This window comes from Rhinolophus ferrumequinum, chromosome 21 (assembly GCF_004115265.2).
Source record: "Rhinolophus ferrumequinum isolate MPI-CBG mRhiFer1 chromosome 21, mRhiFer1_v1.p, whole genome shotgun sequence".
Taxonomy (NCBI): Eukaryota; Metazoa; Chordata; class Mammalia; order Chiroptera; family Rhinolophidae; genus Rhinolophus; species Rhinolophus ferrumequinum.
Genome location: NC_046304.1, coordinates 33,087,739 through 33,103,753, shown reverse-complemented (window position 1 = coordinate 33,103,753; position 16,015 = coordinate 33,087,739). Strand labels below are relative to the sequence as shown.

General features: G+C 50.0%; 2 protein-coding genes across 3 annotated transcripts in view; both read left to right on the top strand.

The window, feature by feature from the left end:
* ACSF2 (acyl-CoA synthetase family member 2) overlaps positions 1-3,618 on the top strand; it is a 30,440-nt gene extending 26,822 nt beyond the window's left edge. The window contains exons 11-16 of the mRNA XM_033089646.1: positions 436-543; positions 1,695-1,846; positions 2,654-2,795; positions 2,883-2,993; positions 3,134-3,202; positions 3,472-3,618. Of these exons, the coding sequence (XP_032945537.1) occupies positions 436-543; positions 1,695-1,846; positions 2,654-2,795; positions 2,883-2,993; positions 3,134-3,202; positions 3,472-3,522 (633 nt within the window). The 3' untranslated portion in view covers positions 3,523-3,618. The remainder of the gene's footprint in view (positions 1-435; positions 544-1,694; positions 1,847-2,653; positions 2,796-2,882; positions 2,994-3,133; positions 3,203-3,471) is intronic.
* A 150-nt stretch (positions 3,619-3,768) lies between these two features.
* RSAD1 (radical S-adenosyl methionine domain containing 1) lies at positions 3,769-13,639 on the top strand. Of its 2 annotated transcripts, none has more exons than XM_033089648.1 (10): positions 3,769-5,510; positions 5,901-6,034; positions 6,140-6,344; positions 8,218-8,583; positions 8,787-8,850; positions 9,254-9,401; positions 9,611-9,665; positions 10,328-10,431; positions 10,685-10,763; positions 13,169-13,639. In XM_033089648.1, exons 1-10 carry the CDS (start codon positions 5,064-5,066, stop codon positions 13,172-13,174), a joined length of 1,608 nt encoding a protein of 535 aa, XP_032945539.1. In that variant the 5' UTR covers positions 3,769-5,063; the 3' UTR covers positions 13,175-13,639. The 2 variants fall into 2 exon arrangements, with proteins under 2 accessions (XP_032945539.1, XP_032945538.1); XM_033089647.1 differs by having other exon boundaries at positions 10,611-10,763.
* The last annotated feature ends 2,376 nt before the right edge of the window (positions 13,640-16,015 follow it).

The following is a 16,015-nucleotide window of genomic DNA, read 5'->3' as shown; positions in this document are numbered from 1 at the left end:
GGCTTTCTCATCAAATTTATGGGACCTTGGGCTTGGAAGGGAGGGGCAGGGGATGTTGTGGCGTGAAATCAGGAAGTGGGGGGGGGGCTAAGGCAGCTTGGAGATGGGAGAGAGAAGTATGAGCGTGGGTAACACCGGGAGCCCCAGGCTGAGGGATGTGGCTGCTCCAGGGAAACAGAGACTGAGAGAGCCCTGGTTAGAAGAGGCTCTGCTCTTACTTTTATTTCGTATCTGGGGCCCCTGTTAGTTGAGTTAGTTGGCACAATGTCCCAGCACCTCCGCTCCTGACCCCTGATCTCTAACACCTGTGCCTCTTTCCCCACCTTTCAGTTGCCTTCCGCTTTCCCCTGAGTTCCTTCCATTCCCTCAGGGTAGCTCACCCCATCCCTCTGCAGTCCCCCAGCTCCCTCCAAACATCCTTTCTGGACCCTCTAGGTTGCTTATGGAACGACAGAGAACAGTCCTGTGACCTTCATGAACTTTCCTGAGGACACTGTGGAGCAGAAGGCAGAAAGTGTGGGCAGAATTGTGCCTCACACAGAGGTGAGCCCCACACTACGACTCCCAGGTCCCACCTCCCTCCCACAGAGAATCCCACCCTTCCCCACAGTAGAGTCTGCTCTGGGCCTGGCCTGGGGCTTTCTCTGTGGACTGAGGCCTGAGAGGAAGAGCTGAGAAGCAGCCATGAGCAGTAGCCAGCTGAACTTCTCCGCAGCCTCCCTTCCTGTCTGAGGTGTGTTTTTGCCAAGCCCCACTGTCTGTTTCAGGGCAGCCAGGACAGCCTCAAAAAGGAGTCAAAGCACAGAGATTTTTCCTACAGAGCTCTTTCTCTCCCATAGGCCCCCCACCCTCACTTCAGCAGAGTTCCTCTTTTTGCTTAGTATAAACACTGAATTTCCCAAGCAGCCTGTCCTTTGGGGTGGGTATTCCTTGCACTTCATGGCTGACCCAGATCATCTCTCACTCCTTTTCGGCTCCAGCACTGGTGCTTTATGCCAGCCTGTACCTAGTTTCCCCTGCCCCTTTGTGCCCTTGCGCTTCCCTTGGGGCCAGACACCACCCTGGTGTGGATCTTTCTTGCCCTCCTCCCTGGAGTGAGTGTGTGGTGACATTAGCCCCCTCTCATGTGTCAGACAGCCTCGCTGCCACTCTCTGTGGGATGCCCACCTGTGAGATAGAGAGGGGCCAGCGCAGTTCTCCCCATTTCACAGATGCAGACACTGAGGCACATAGAAGCTAAGCCTTCCTTGCATGTTTGCTGTGGCTCATTTCTCCATTGGGCTTTCAGACTCTGCCTCTCTGCTGCCTCTCCTGTTCACATGGCCCTGCCACGCCACCCTCTTTGGCTTCTCTATTTGCTGCTTAATGGGAAGTAAGAAGACACTCCCTTTTCTTCTGCACAGTTTATAATTCTTCAGCCGGCCTGGCCTTCCACAGGCCTCCTTCTCAGTGGCAGCTCCTGTCCAGTCTGCCTCAGCACCCCTGATCTGGGCCGCACCTATTTTTGCACGCCCAACTCAGGTGTCTGGTGATGGGGCCACTCTGACTGTTGTCTCCCTTCCCTGGATCGCAATGGGCAGAGCCAGGGGGCCTCATTATTGCGGGGAGAAAAGGCAAAGTTCCCTCCGTTCCTGAGGGCCCCCATCCTGACGTGAGAGCATGGGAGGCACCAGCCTGAAGCTACCCTGTCTCAGGCCCAGATCATGAACATGGAGACGGGGAAACTGGCAGAGCTGAATACACCCGGAGAGCTGTGGATCCGAGGGTACTGTGTCATGCTGGGCTACTGGAATGAGCCCCAGAAGACTAAGGAAGTAATTGGACAGGACAAGTGGTATCGGACAGGGTGAGAGGACAGGGCAGGGCAGAGGTTTTGGCTGCTGAGGGGAGGCTGGGGGTCCTGAGGCTGAGTGGGGAGCATTAAACTAGAAGAGGGAGAACATGTGTGTCAGGATGGCCCCTTCATATCATAGAGACTTAATTTCCACAATGTGTAAAATGGGGATGATTATAGTCAGTGCACAGAGCTCGTGGAAGGATCCAATGCGGTACTGATGAGAGAGCTCGGACAGAGCACTACACCAGTGTCTGCAAAATTGGAGCCAAGATTCCGTCACTGATTTGTTAATTCAACACGTTCTTATGCACCTGCGATGTGCCACTATTCTAGATACCGATGGTCCGGTGGAAAGCAAGATGAGAAGGATCCTACTCTTACTTCCCACATGTCTGGTGCACGGAGACAGATACAAACAAGATTATTTCAGACATTGATAAAGTGAAGGAAATGAAATAAGATCAGAGGAGAGAAAGTGACTGTCATAGGGAGGGGATCTTTTCTTAGACTGGATGGTCAGCGCCCTCTTGAGGTGGAAATGTTTGAGCTGAGACCTGAATGAGAAAAGAAGCCAGCCATGGAAAGCATATGTATAGATATGTTGAGAGACAGAGAATGTTATAAGTGTTGCTTTGTGTTTGTCTGCCTCCCACACTAGACCGTAAGTTCCAGGAAATATCTTATTCATGCTGTATCCTCCAGAGTTTAGAGCAGTGCAAGACACATAGTAGATGCTCAATAAATGTTTGATGAATGAGTGAGTGAGCGGGCCAGCTGAGGCAGAGGCGAGAGGCCATTCCTAGCCTTTCCTTCCAGAGACATCGCCATGATGGATGAGCAGGGCTTCTGCAAAATTGTGGGCCGCTCCACGGATATGATCATCCGGGGTGGTGAGAATATTTACCCCGCAGAACTTGAGGACTTCTTTCACACGCACCCGCAAGTGCAAGAAGTGCAGGTGAGGCACCCCGTCCGGGTAAGCCCAGATGAGCAGGAAACATGGATGGGGATGGTGATGTTTGATATCTATCTGTGACTCTGGAAGGTGGTGGGAGTGAAGGACGAGCGGATGGGGGAGGAAGTTTGTGCCTGCATTCGGCTGAAGAAGGGGGAAGAGACCACACCTGAGGAAATCAAGGCTTTCTGCAAAGGGAAGGTAGGAGCCTCAACTCACCCCAAACTGATAGGCCTCTGTTTTTCAAACCCCTCTCCCAGCCAACCACTCGGCCCACTGTTCCCTCCCCCAGCCATATGATGCCCACCCAGCCTCATGTTGTATCTCACTCTGGTCCGCAGATCTCCCACTTCAAGATTCCCCGATATGTCGTGTTTGTCACCAACTACCCCCTCACCATCTCAGGAAAGGTATGCAAGGTGGAGGAGACTAGGGAAGGGTAGGGTAGCTTGGGGTCCAGGTGCAGAAGGCCAGGTGGCCCTACCTATGCCACCCTTAGTGATGGGTAAGAATCTGGCAGTAGGGTGACCAACTGGTCAATTCATCCTAGTTTGCCCCAAACTTTCCCAGCTTTATCCTAAGAACTTCCTCAGTCCCGGGCAAACCAAGACGGTTGGTCACCCTAGCTGACAGAGGTCCCAAGCCTGGCTCTCATTCCTTTCTCTTTCCTTTCCTCTAGATCCAGAAATACAAACTTCGAGAGCAGATGGAACGACATCTAAACCTGTGAATAAAGAGGAGGGGGAACCTCCCAGGCCCTCCCTGCCCTTCCCCCACATTGCCCAGTCTGTCTTTGTGATTTGGCATAAAGAACTTCTCTGTTTTCTTTGGCTGGTCCCTTGCTGGCTTGCTGTCTTGGCAGCTACTATGGGATGGAGAAGGGAAGACACAAAAGGGAAACTAGCACTTTCAGACCTCTTATTCCTTGTCAACAATGGTGCTAAGCATTTCGGTGTTAGCTAGCATCATCTAATTAATTTACTCCTCACTCAATCCCTTTGAGATACCAGAGGGATTGAGTGAGGAGTTTTAAGACTATACTCATTTCTTTTTCACATTGTCACCAGACTTTTTACAGACTACACTCACTTTTTTTTACCTCATCACCAGATTAGTCCAGCAAGAAGTATTCTTATTTATAAGAGCTTTATCGAATATAACTCACATATCATCTAATTCACCCATTTACGTGTACAATTCATTGGCTTTTAGTATATACGCAGATGTATGCCACCATCATTCAGTCAACTTAAAACATTTTCATTGTATCTATGTCATCCCCTTGAATAAAAAAGAACCCTAGTTTGCCCTCATAAAAACAATACAAAAAAAACCCATTTTCATCTCCTTAAACAGAAACTCTATACTCTTTAGCCGTCATCCCTCATCTCCCTACTTCCTTCATCCCCTCCCCAACCAACCCAATTTTTATATATATTTTTTTTCATTGATGAACATGGGCTTCCCCGATGGGCAGAGCCAGATAAAGTAGGCTGTAGCTTAACCCAAGAAATGAAAACAGCTTCTCCTGCTTGCAATCCTTACCTCCCAATGTGTCTGCCCCCAGCAGCAGTGGCGTCCTCTTTACTTTTTAGAAAACTGAACATAAGATTAGGATACTCTGAGTGCCAGGCATTATGCTAGGTGCTTTCAGATACACATTCTCTTGAAACCTTCCCAACAACTGTCAAGGAGACATGAGCCCCATTTCACAAATGATGAAATGAAACTCAGGGAAGTTTGGTGTTTTGCCTAAGGGTCACACAGCTGGAATTAGAACCCAGCTGCCTGACTCCAAAGCCCATGATCTTTCCACTTCATGGGACAGTTTAGGTGCCTGCTTTCCTAGCCCTGGCCCTGAATCCTGTGTCCTACCGCAGACACCATCCCTGACTCTCCTCCCAGCAGATGTGTGGGGGGGTGAGGGGAAGGGTTGGCCTGATCCAGGAGATGACCTCCTAGTCTCCAGGCCAAGAGGCTTTCCCTGGGGTTTTCTGCTGCTTCAACATTCAGCCTAAGTGCCCTCTCCTCCCATACTGATTCCACCGCCCTTGTAAAAGATTGCTCCACATCACAGAGCCTACTGGCCTGGTATCCAGCAGGTGCTGAATTAATATCTATTGGCTGTTTCCTTTTGTTGGTTTGCCTCCTTCCTATCTTATACACCTTATACTGTGACCTAGTCCTATGCATCTGGATTTCCCCAGCGCCCAGCTCTGTGCAGGCACATAAAATGTGAAAGCATTCACTGAACGAATTAAGAATTCCTGGATGGGTCAGGGGACTCTTCCCCCGGACAGGGTGCCAAAAGGCGGGCAGCTCGCGGCACAACCATCTCCAGGCCTCCAAGGAAACCAAGGGCAGGCGGCTGCGGTGAGCGCATCGGTGCCCGGCAGGTGGCGCCGCAGTCCCGAAGCCTCGGGTTCTTTCCGCGCCTCGTTGGACGTGGCACTGGGTCACGCAGCCCCTCTTCCTTCCGCCCGGGCAGCCCACCGGTCCGACTGTGCGCACGCTGTGCCCTGTGGGCGCGTCTCGGGCTCCGATCCTGCCCCGCTCACCGGGCGACCGGCTGCAGGACGCGCCATGGCACTCCCGGGGTTCCGGGCCCGCGCCTGGGCGGCAGCGGCCAAAGTGGCCCAGAGGCGCCGCCGAGCGGAAGGTGCTGGAAGATCCCGGAGTCCTGAGCCCGGGAACCAGCGCGCGGCGCTTTACGTCCACGTGAGTGGGAAGGGGGAGGCAGAGCTCTGAGCCCGGCTTGACTGCGCGGGCCGGGACTCACGTATGACTGGTCACGCGTGAGCCCACCTGCCGACTTTCCCGGTCCCCGGACGAGATCTTGGATGAGACCCGGTTCCCTGGCCGGGAAATGTCTGGGTCACCAGCTCGGTGACCTTGACCATGTTATTTCCCTTCTGAACCTGTTTTGTCTTAGTGGAATGGACATAATAATCCTAGTCCGACCTGCCTTGGGGAGTTGTGTGGCTTAGATGGCGTAGCCACTGTAGATGGACCTGGAATGGACAGGGAGAGGTGTGCGACTGTACCCTGGAACTGGTCAGGACAGCCCGGGGTCACCTCTCGTCCCGTTTATACTCCCCTTGCCCCCAGTGGCCCTACTGCGAGAAGCGCTGCAGTTACTGCAACTTCAACAAGTACATCCCGCGTGGTGTGGAGGAGGCTGCCTTGCGGAGCTGCCTGGTGACTGAGGCGCAAACACTGCTGCGGCTCAGCGGGGTGCGGCGGTGGGTACTGGAGGCTGGAAGTGGATCTTTGGGGAGTGGATAGGACAGGTGCAGGCATCCCAGAGTGCTCCCCCAGGTCTCATCTTCTCCATCCTCTTTCGCCAGGGTGGAGTCTGTGTTCTTTGGTGGGGGCACCCCCAGTCTAGCCAGCCCCCACACTGTGGCTGCTATCCTGGAGGCAGTGGCCCAAGCAACCCACCTGCCTGCAGACTGTGAAGTCACGTTGGAGGCCAACCCCACTTCAGCCCCAGGCTCCAGGCTGTCAGCATTCGGGGCAGCAGGAGTCAACAGGTTGTCCATTGGCCTCCAGGTAACCCACCTTACCCACCCCATCCCTGAGCACCCAGCCCTTCAGTGGTGTCTCTCCTCTGGTCACATTCATTTATTGGGCAAACATTTACTGAGCTCCTTCTGTGTGCTAGGGCCCAGTAGGTACTAAAAAGTGTATCATGACACTTCGGTAACTATGTCATTGTTTGCTTCTGTGCTGGAGCACTAATCTATGGGGCAGGGATCATGCATGCCTTTTTGTTCATCACATTATTCCAAGCACCCACCTTTGGGCCTGGCACATAACAGATGCTCAAAAAAGATTTGTTACACGATTGGAGACACAGGAAGAGGCAAATAGGTGGTCAGATCATTGCAGCATGTTAAAGGGGGTCTTTACAAAAGGCTTTCGGAATATAGACTTCAGGGCATCTTAGTCTGATGAAATCGTGGATTTCTTCCTGGAGCGGTAATGTTTAATGAGGAGGAAGAGGTCACCAGGTGTGAGGGGAAAAGACAGAGGACGTGGAAGAGCCGTGCATGTTTTAGGGAAGCTGTGAGTCATTCCTTGTGACTGGAGAGGCTGGAGACAGGAAGCCTTCATTTTTGAGATATTCCAGCCCCAAGTGCATACATATCTTGAATCTAAGTGTGAAAAACCCTCAGGAAAACCTAAATTAAGAGACTGTGTGTGTGTGGTGAGAACAGATAACATGAGATCTAGCGATTTTTTTAGTGTGCAGACAGTATTGTTAACTATAAGTACGTGACGTACAGCAGATTTCTAGACCTTATTCATTAAAGACACATTTTGAAACACAACTGGCTTGTAGTCTTCAAAAATGTCAGTGTCATGAAAGACAAAGAAAGACTAAGGATCTAGACTAAAGGAGACTAAAGAGACAATGATAGCTGAGTGCAATGTGTGACCCCTGATTGGATCCTGGATTGGGGCCGGAAGAGGAAATTACTACAGTAAACATTATTGGGACTGTTGACCAAATTTGACTATGACTGTGTAGTCAATAATGGCATTGTATCAGTGTTACATTTCCTGAACTCTGTAATTGGATTGTGGTTATGTAAGAAAAATGTCCTTGTCCTTAGGAAATACACAGTTAAGTATTTAGAGGTAAAAGGGTACAATGTTTAAGTTACTTAAATTTAAATAACCACTTTGCAAATGCACACTAGCATGTCGCCAGTGGCTACGATAGTCTACTAAAATTGTTCTATATCTGCACTGACCACATGCCATTAAACAATTGGGATGTGATTATTTCAATTTAATTGTTTTAAAATTTGAATAGCCACACGTGGTTAGTACCTACTGTATTGGACAGTGCAGATATAGAACATTTTCATCATCACCGAAAGTTGTTTTGGACAGTGCTGGTCTTGACTTACTCTCAAATGATTCAACCTAATGATATATGTGAGCATATTTATGGAGAGACTGAGAAAATGTGGCAAAATGTTACTTGGTGAATCTAGATGAAGGTGTGTATTGAATTTTTCTTTCACCTTTTCTATAGGTTTGAAATACTTCAAAATAAAAAGTGAAATGTAAAAAGACTCTTGGCTTTGGAGTCAGATAGTCCTAAATTCCAGGTCTGACTTTGCCATTGTATGACGTTGGACAAGTTACTTAGCATCTCTGAACGTCAGTTTTCTCATCTGTAAAATGGAGCCAATGTTGGAGGTTTATAAGAATGAAGTAGCTATTACATAAAAATGCTTGGCACATAGTGACCCTTCCGGGAATGATACTCTTGGTACTGGCTTGACTATCTGCCTTCCAGCTCCCTGCCTTGTTCTGCATTTTTGCCTGTATCTGTGTCTCCAGTAACGTCAGGTGTTTTTGTTTCCCTCTGAGCTGGCCTGTGCACTTACACTGGACCCTCTCTCCCCAGTCCCTGGATGACACTGAGCTCCAGCTGCTGGGGCGGACACACTCCGCCCGTGATGCTCTGCAGACACTGGCAGAGGCGCGGCGCCTCTTTCCCGGGCGTGTATCTGTGGACCTGATGCTGGGGCTGCCGACACAGCAGGTGGGGCCGTGGCTCAGGCAGCTCAAGGAACTGCTGCGCCACTGTGACGATCACGTCTCCCTCTACCAGTTGTCCCTGGAGCGGGGCACTACCCTCTTCACCCAGGTGCAACAGGGTGTCCTTCCTGCCCCTGATCCTGAGCTCGCTGCTGAGATGTACCAGGAGGGACGGGCAGTGCTTGGGCAGGCTGGCTTCCGCCAGTATGAGGTCTCCAACTTCGCCCGGAATGTAAGTCCTAGGGCTGGTGACAGAAAGTGCAGAGTGGGCAAGCTGGGGCATGACCTGGGAAATGTGATCCTGTGGGGAGAAGGGTCTCTGCTGGGTGCTCTGAGGCCTGAGGAGGTGGGACAGTCTAACCAGGTGCCTCTTACCTGAACAGAAACGGGGCTACCCTCTTTGCTCTGCACTGACTGTACCCTCCCTCCCCACAGGGGGCGCTTAGTACCCACAATTGGACTTACTGGCAATGCGGTCAGTACCTTGGCATTGGGCCTGGTGAGTCCCCTGTAAACCATAGAACAGATAATTCAGGAATGGAATATCATGGCTGTGTGATCCTGGGCCACTTGTTAACCTCTAAGCCTCTGTTTCCTCATATGTAAAGTGTGGCCCAAAAAAGGATGCTTCAGAGCCATTGCGTGTATTTTAAGGTGCTTGATACAGTGCCTGGCCCTGTGGTTCTCAGTCTCTAGCGTGCATCAGAATTACCTGGAGGGCTTGTGAAAACTCAGATTCCTGGGCCCCAACGCCAGAATTTCTGATTGGACAGATTGGGTGTAGGGCCTGAGAAATTCGGCTGTTGGTCCAGGGACCACACTTTGAGAACCACTGAGTTAACATCAGGCAAGCACTGAATGTTAGCTGCTATGAAAGTGGGGGTGGTTATTGATGTTGTCAGGGGCCCATGGGCGATTTGTGCCCCAGGGGGCCGGGGGCCAAGTTCGGGAAGCTCGGATCCAGACCCTGGAGCCTGACATCTGGATGAAGGAGGTGATGCTGTATGGTCATGGCACCCGGAAGCGCACCCCCCTGGGCAAGCTGGAGCTGTGAGCATCTGAGGGCATAGGGCTCTTTACCCGGGGTTCCCTTGCACCCCCAGAACCACCACCATGTTCACCTCTTTATTTCCTGCCCTGTTCTGCCCCCCTAGTGCACAATCCTCATTAGCCCCCCATACACGCATCCCAGCATAGGGTTTAAAGACTGGGAGAAGCCAGGTCTCCTCTCTAAGACCCTTTGACGGTTTTCCTTTTAGGCTGGAGGAAGTTTTGGCTATGGGGCTACGCACAGACGTGGGGATCACTCACCAGGTAAGGGGTCCAGCGGCTGTGGCACACTGCTTCCTACTTCTCAGCTGTGCAGCAGCATTTTCGGTCTCCCTCACTCCTCCTTCTTTACACACATCCCTCCCATTCCTCTGGGGCTGGCAGCTGGAGGTTGGGCTTTAATCCAGCCGAGACCTGATGGGCACTGTGGTGCAAGGGTGAGAACCCTAGACTTGGACTGCAGAAACCTGGGCTCTCGTCCCTATTCTACTGCAACCTTGGGCACACATCCTTTCACCTCTCTGAACTCCAGTTTTCTCAGCTGTAGGGAATAGACTAGATTAAGGGTTTTCAAATGTTTTTAAGCAGCACTGAAAGCGCAGGTAGGAAATGCAATAGATGGTCGATCAAACTTAAAATTGCTCTGGATGAAGTCAGGGCCATAAAGCCCTGGCTGAGTCTGGGAGAGGTTGGGAGAAGGATTGGAGGGAGACCCGGCGTGGCTGGGAACTGGGTTTTTACTTGAACATGGAATAGGAGTGAAGGTACTTACCTCCCTGCTGACCTACTGGCCTGGGCCTAGTTGCTAAAATCCTTGCGTTGGAGTGAACCCTCCCTCACCACACCCCCAGACACATGGCCCAGAAGAGCCCCAGCAGCTATCCACCCTGTGGCCCCTGCGCCTCTGACCCTTCCGGTCTCCCCAGCACTGGCAGCAGTTTGAGCCCCAGTTGACCCTTTGGGACGTGTTTGGAGCAAGCAAGGAGGTGGACACATTGTTGGAGCAGGGCCTGTTGCGGCTGGATCACAGGTGTGTTGGGGGTGGGGGGTGGTTAGGAGCCCTCCGGATCCCTGACTATAGATCACATACCCAGGAGAAGTGAGAAAGACCAATAAGGAGGGGCCTGTGGGTTCTGGGTGACACTGGTGGAGGGTGGGCATTGAAAATGGTGAGACGAGGCAGTCGCATCCAGACCTCTTGTTTTGCAGGGGTCTTCGTTGTTCCTGGGAGGGTCTGGCTGTGCTGGACTCTCTGTTGCTGACCCTTCTACCTCTACTCCAAGAGGTCTGGCAGCAGAGAGCCCTCTCCCCTGTGCCAGAAGGATGACCAGATGCTGCTGTATCAGAGGGACACTGTGCCAGGTGGGCTTGGGGGCTGGGCTGACACTGCAGACATCTCCCCTGGCAGGAGCCATTTCAGCCCTGGTCATTATAGCATCCCCAGGAGACCAGCTAGTGAGGTGAACGGGAGGATCTTTCTGGCCTCGGAACTGGCATCAAGTGTACCCACCACTGCCAGAGAAGGAGTAGTGGTTTCTGTGAGTGCCTCTCACTAGTGGCCTCTAAAGCAAATCTAGGCTGGCAAGAGATTCTAAGGAATCTAGCTCTCAGGCTTCCAGCCCCTGTAATACAGGAGAGGACATAGAAGGGATGGAGAATGCTGATGGACCCATGTGTATATCCAGTACAGCTGGACTCTGAGAACAGTGGGAAAGATCAGAGCGAGCCTTGCCCCTTCTCTTTTGGCAACCAGGATATGTTTGGGTTGTCAGGAGCCTCACAGACCCCTGCCGAGTCCTCTCTCCCAGTCCCTTCTTCTCTTCAGCCTTTCCCTTGAGAGAGTGAAGGTGAGGGGAGCAAGCAGGGAAAGGGGAGAGGAGATGAATACAGAAAAGCCCCCAAAGCCTGGTAATTCTCCCCTGGCGTTTTACTTGCAGAAATGGTGACCTGGTTTTATTTAAATAGCCTAATAAGACCATCTGGAGCCTGCCTTGACTATGGTGCTGTCCTCTGTCCAGGCTCCTTCCTGGATTGCGGAATCCTGATTTGGGGGCAAGCGGCTAAGTCTAAGCTGAGATTTCTTCCTGTTCCCTGACAAATACTTACCGAATGATTGAGCATCCATCAGTGATCCTTGCCTGAATCAGTGATTAGACTGACGATTGCAGAATATTAATTTCTGACTTTATTTTTCCATCTATATTCATTAATTGAACATCCATATAAAAGGAGCTTTCCCTTTTTGAAGGGCCGATACTCTTAATCTAGAAATCACATGCAGGGTGCGTGTATATATGTGTGTGAGAGAAAGGCGTTTCGCTGTGAGGAGGCTTCATAAATTTTCAAATCAAAGGGTCCTGTGATGCCAAAAGTAATTCAGTACTGCTGCAAATCGGGGCATGCCAAGCTCAGCCTCTAGCTAGCTGGGTGACTAACGATGGGGTTCTCCACCCCTCAGAGGTGAGCACGTGCATTTCCCGTGTGACTAGTGGGTGTGAATATCAGTCCTTCTGTGACCCTGTGGTAACGTGGTAAGTGTTACTACCTCTCATTTATTCATGAAATATTTAGCAAGCACTACTGGTGTGCCAGGCTCTGTGCCGGGCACACAGAGAGGAATAAGACCTGTTCCAGCCCTCGAGGAACTCATTGTCATGTTGATAGATGTGTAAAGAGATAAATTTCAGGGTTATCGGTGAGGGTGTGCAGGCGGACGGTAGAAGCCTGCAGCGCGTTTGGTTCTGAGGCTGGGAGCAGAAAGGGGGAACACGTTTTCCTTACCACCTCCTGTGGCCCTAGGGCAGTTTGCAGGGTGACCGGTGCTGCCTGGGAGAGCCTCTTCCTGATCTTGATATTCAAGAAGTGAGCACGGGGCCGGAGCAGGTGCACCATCAGATAATCTGGGCCCACTCAGGTTTCTCCCAGCAGCCCGGGCTCGTGCCACCTGAGATGCCCAGGCCCTCCCTGCTGGGGCACCTCACGAGGCCTGTGCAGACAGCCTGGACAGGAGCCAGGGCCAAGTGGGGGTGGCATGGATCAGCTTCTGTGACTCAGCCTGGTCCCACCCTCCTCAGGTGAATCAGAATCTCCCGGAGGCAGAGCCCAGGAATCTAGTTTTTAAATGCTTCCTAAATGGCTGTAATAATCAGGCCAGTTTGGGAAGCCCTGTCATCGCCTGCCTTCCATCCTGGGAGGCTAGGGTCAGGAGGAACGATGGGGACACAGCTACTTCCAGACGTGACCAACTGGAGTGGGGTCCTTCACTCTGCGTCTAGGCCTTCCATGGCTCATCTATCAAAGGGCTTCTTCATAGTGAGACTTTTATTGTCATTTTTCACCTGCCCTACTGAGAAGCACATGAACACAATTAAAAGGGGGGAACAAGCTACTTTGGTGATGAGAGGAGTTGGGGGAAATGTAATACGTGTGGGTGTGTGGTTACAGCATGAAGGACCAACCTTCTGAGTGCAAGACCACTGACGATTATCAAGCCCTATGACTGAGTCCCCCACCCCCACCCCCACCAAATAGTATGAAGTAGGCAGGGCAGCTATTATAATTTCCATGTTACATACAGGGATGTTCAAATAGGCCCTCTAACTGGACTCTAGTCATATAAATAGTAAGAAGCAGAGCTGGTATAACACTTCTGAACATCCAGAACTGTCTGTTACATCATCATATTATACTTACAGTGGGTCCAGGTCAATTGACCTATCTCTTAAATTAGGCAAAATCCTGACCTCTCTCTCCCCTCTCTGCCTCAGGCTTGAAGCTGCCATTTTGGCCTGGTGCTGGGTAGCTCGGATTTGGTGTCTATATTTTCCCTCCAGAAGAGGCTCGGACAGTGAGAACCCATGTGTCTCTCATCCCTGACACCATCCACTTCCTGGGACAGACCTGCATTCTGCAAAGAAAAGGACCTTAAATAATAGGATTGCTACAGACTGAATGTTTGTGCCCCCCAGAATTTATATGTGGAAACCTCATCCACAAGGTGGGGCTTTTGGGGGTGATTAGGTCATGAGGATGGAGCCCTCATGAATGGCATTAGTGCCCTACGAAAAGAGACCTCAGGGAGCTCCCTCTACCCTTCCACCACGTGAGGACTTGGAGGGAAGACAGACGTCTCTCAGCCAGGAAGCAGCCTCTCACCAGATACCAAATCTGCTGGCACCGTGAACTTGGACTTCCCAGCCTCCAGGACTGTGAGAAATAAATATTTGTTGTCTAAGCCACCCAGCCTATGGTATTTTTGTTACAGCAGCCCGAACAGACTAAGGCAAGGATGAAATGACTTGTGTGGTCAGTTGCATTACTGTTCAGAATGTTTACCACCCTTCCTTGAGTGCCCCGCCCCTGCCCTCTTAAACCTGGGAAGGACCGTGAGACTTGCTCACACTGACTGGAAGAGCCAGTGGGTGGTCCACCGTCTCCCCTCTCTGCCAAAGAGACCTGCAGTGTTCACAGAGAGATCGTGTCATCAGCGTGGGTCCTAGACTGAAGAAGAAGGTGGGCAGAGGAGCAGCCAACCACAGTGACTTGAGCAGGAGTGTGACATTCGTGTTCATTGTTACAAACCGTAGATTTTCGGGTTGTTTAGTAGTGCAGCATAATTGAGACTCCACTGACTGATCCAGTTTGTAATCCCACCATTCAAGGATGAGTCACTGTTAACGATCCTGGTGTGTATCGGAGCAAAAAGTTCTTGGATACAAAGGAACGTATTTAGATACACAATCTTACAAAAAATGAGATAATAGACATCTTTCTTTGGAGGCTTCTTGTTCTAGCTAATGTGGTGGGCATCCTTTCATGTCAAATTGATATGTACATCCTTGTTTGTTAGTGTAGCCTCATAGTACACCACTGCCTGGTTATGGCAAAATTTACGCGACTGATTCCTTTTTGGTGAAACTGAGGGTTTAATTCTGATTTTTACAAACTCTATGATGAACATCTTTTATAAATATTTTTATGTGCTCGCTGGCTTATTTCCTTAGGTTTAGAATAAATCCCAAGAAATGGGATTGCTGACTGAGGATACTCACATCCTTTGTTTGGATACACAATGCCCAACTGCCCTCCAGGAAGCCTGCCTCGTTGATGCTCTTGCCAGGTTACTAGTGCTCATTTCTCTGTAATCTTTTTTTTTTTTTTTTTTTTAAGATTTTATTGGGGAAGAGGAACAGGACTTTATTGGGGAACAGTGTGTACTTCCAGGACTTTTTTCCAAGTCAGGTTGTTCTCCTTTCAATCTTAGTTGTGGAGGGTGTGGTTCAGCTTCAAGTTGTCCTTTCAGTCTTAGTTGTGGAGGGCGCAGCTCAGCTCCAGGTCCAGTTGCCGTTGCTAGTTGCTAGTTGCAGGGGGCGCTGCCCACCATCCCTTGCGCGACTCCAGGAGTTGAACTGGCAACCTTGTGGTTGAGAGCCCACTGGCCCATGTGGGAATTGAACCGGCAGCCTTCGGAGTTAGGAACACGGAGCTCTAACCGCCTGAGCCACCGGGCCGGCCCCCATTTCTCTATAATCTTGACAGTAGCAAGCATGATCCATTTTTCCAGATGATTCCAATCTGAAGGCACTCTTAACCCCAGCTTTATCATCAGCCAATCTACTGCCTCCCTAACTCTGGCATCTACTTTGTCCATCTGATCACTCAAGTCAGAGAGCAAAGGCGACAACCTCTGGGGCCACCCACATAGAAGACCAAACTGCAAGAGTTTGCCAGTGTGTTGCCACTGAAGTTCTCTTATCCAGACCCCCCCCACTTCTGGGAGAATCCCAAATCTCCCTTCTGTCTTTCTTTCCTTTCTCCCCTTTTTTTTTCCTGCAGGGATTTTTAAAGCCTTTTTTTTCTTTTTTGTAAATCACACAAACAACATTTTAGAAAGAGAATTCTAAATGAAGAAGAAATAAATCACCCATAATCAGTGGCCCCAACAAATTAAACTTTTTATTTGTCCATGTTCCCTTCTAGTTCTCGTCCAAATGCATGCAGGATTTTTGCCCAGTTGTGCTGCTGGCACAGATCTAATTTTGCATTCTGCCTTTTTTGCTTCTCATTCTGCCATAAACATTTTTCCATGTTGTTACATGGTCATCATCTTTTTCATTTTAATTGTTGCACAATGTTCCAATCAGTGATTGATTTAATAAGTACTACCCTCATGTAAGTCACATTAAGTGGTTCCCCATTTTTCTCTATTATAAATAATTCTGCAGTGCCTATTTTTATGGCTACTGCTTCTTCCTTCATTTGAGATGTTTCCTCAGGTTGGTTCCCAAGAGATAGGTCAAAGGGTATGAATGCTTTAATAACTCTTGGTGTGACTTGTAATATTGTTTAACAAAGGGTTTTTCTTTTTTTTTCCTGCTCAAAAATAATGCTTTTTTCTCTTTTTCAACCATATAGAAGAAAGAAAAATTCTACTACCCAGAAATTATCATTACTAACCTTTGGATAAGCATCCCTGTGTTTTTTACTCAACAACATTTCCTGGGCTTTTCTAATTGGTTCTGCCACCACCAGTGCCTATGTGGTAGCATAATGTAGTATAGTAATAGCTGTGAGCCAGGCACGTGCCACCAATGTTATCTGCCTTAGCTCCTTTA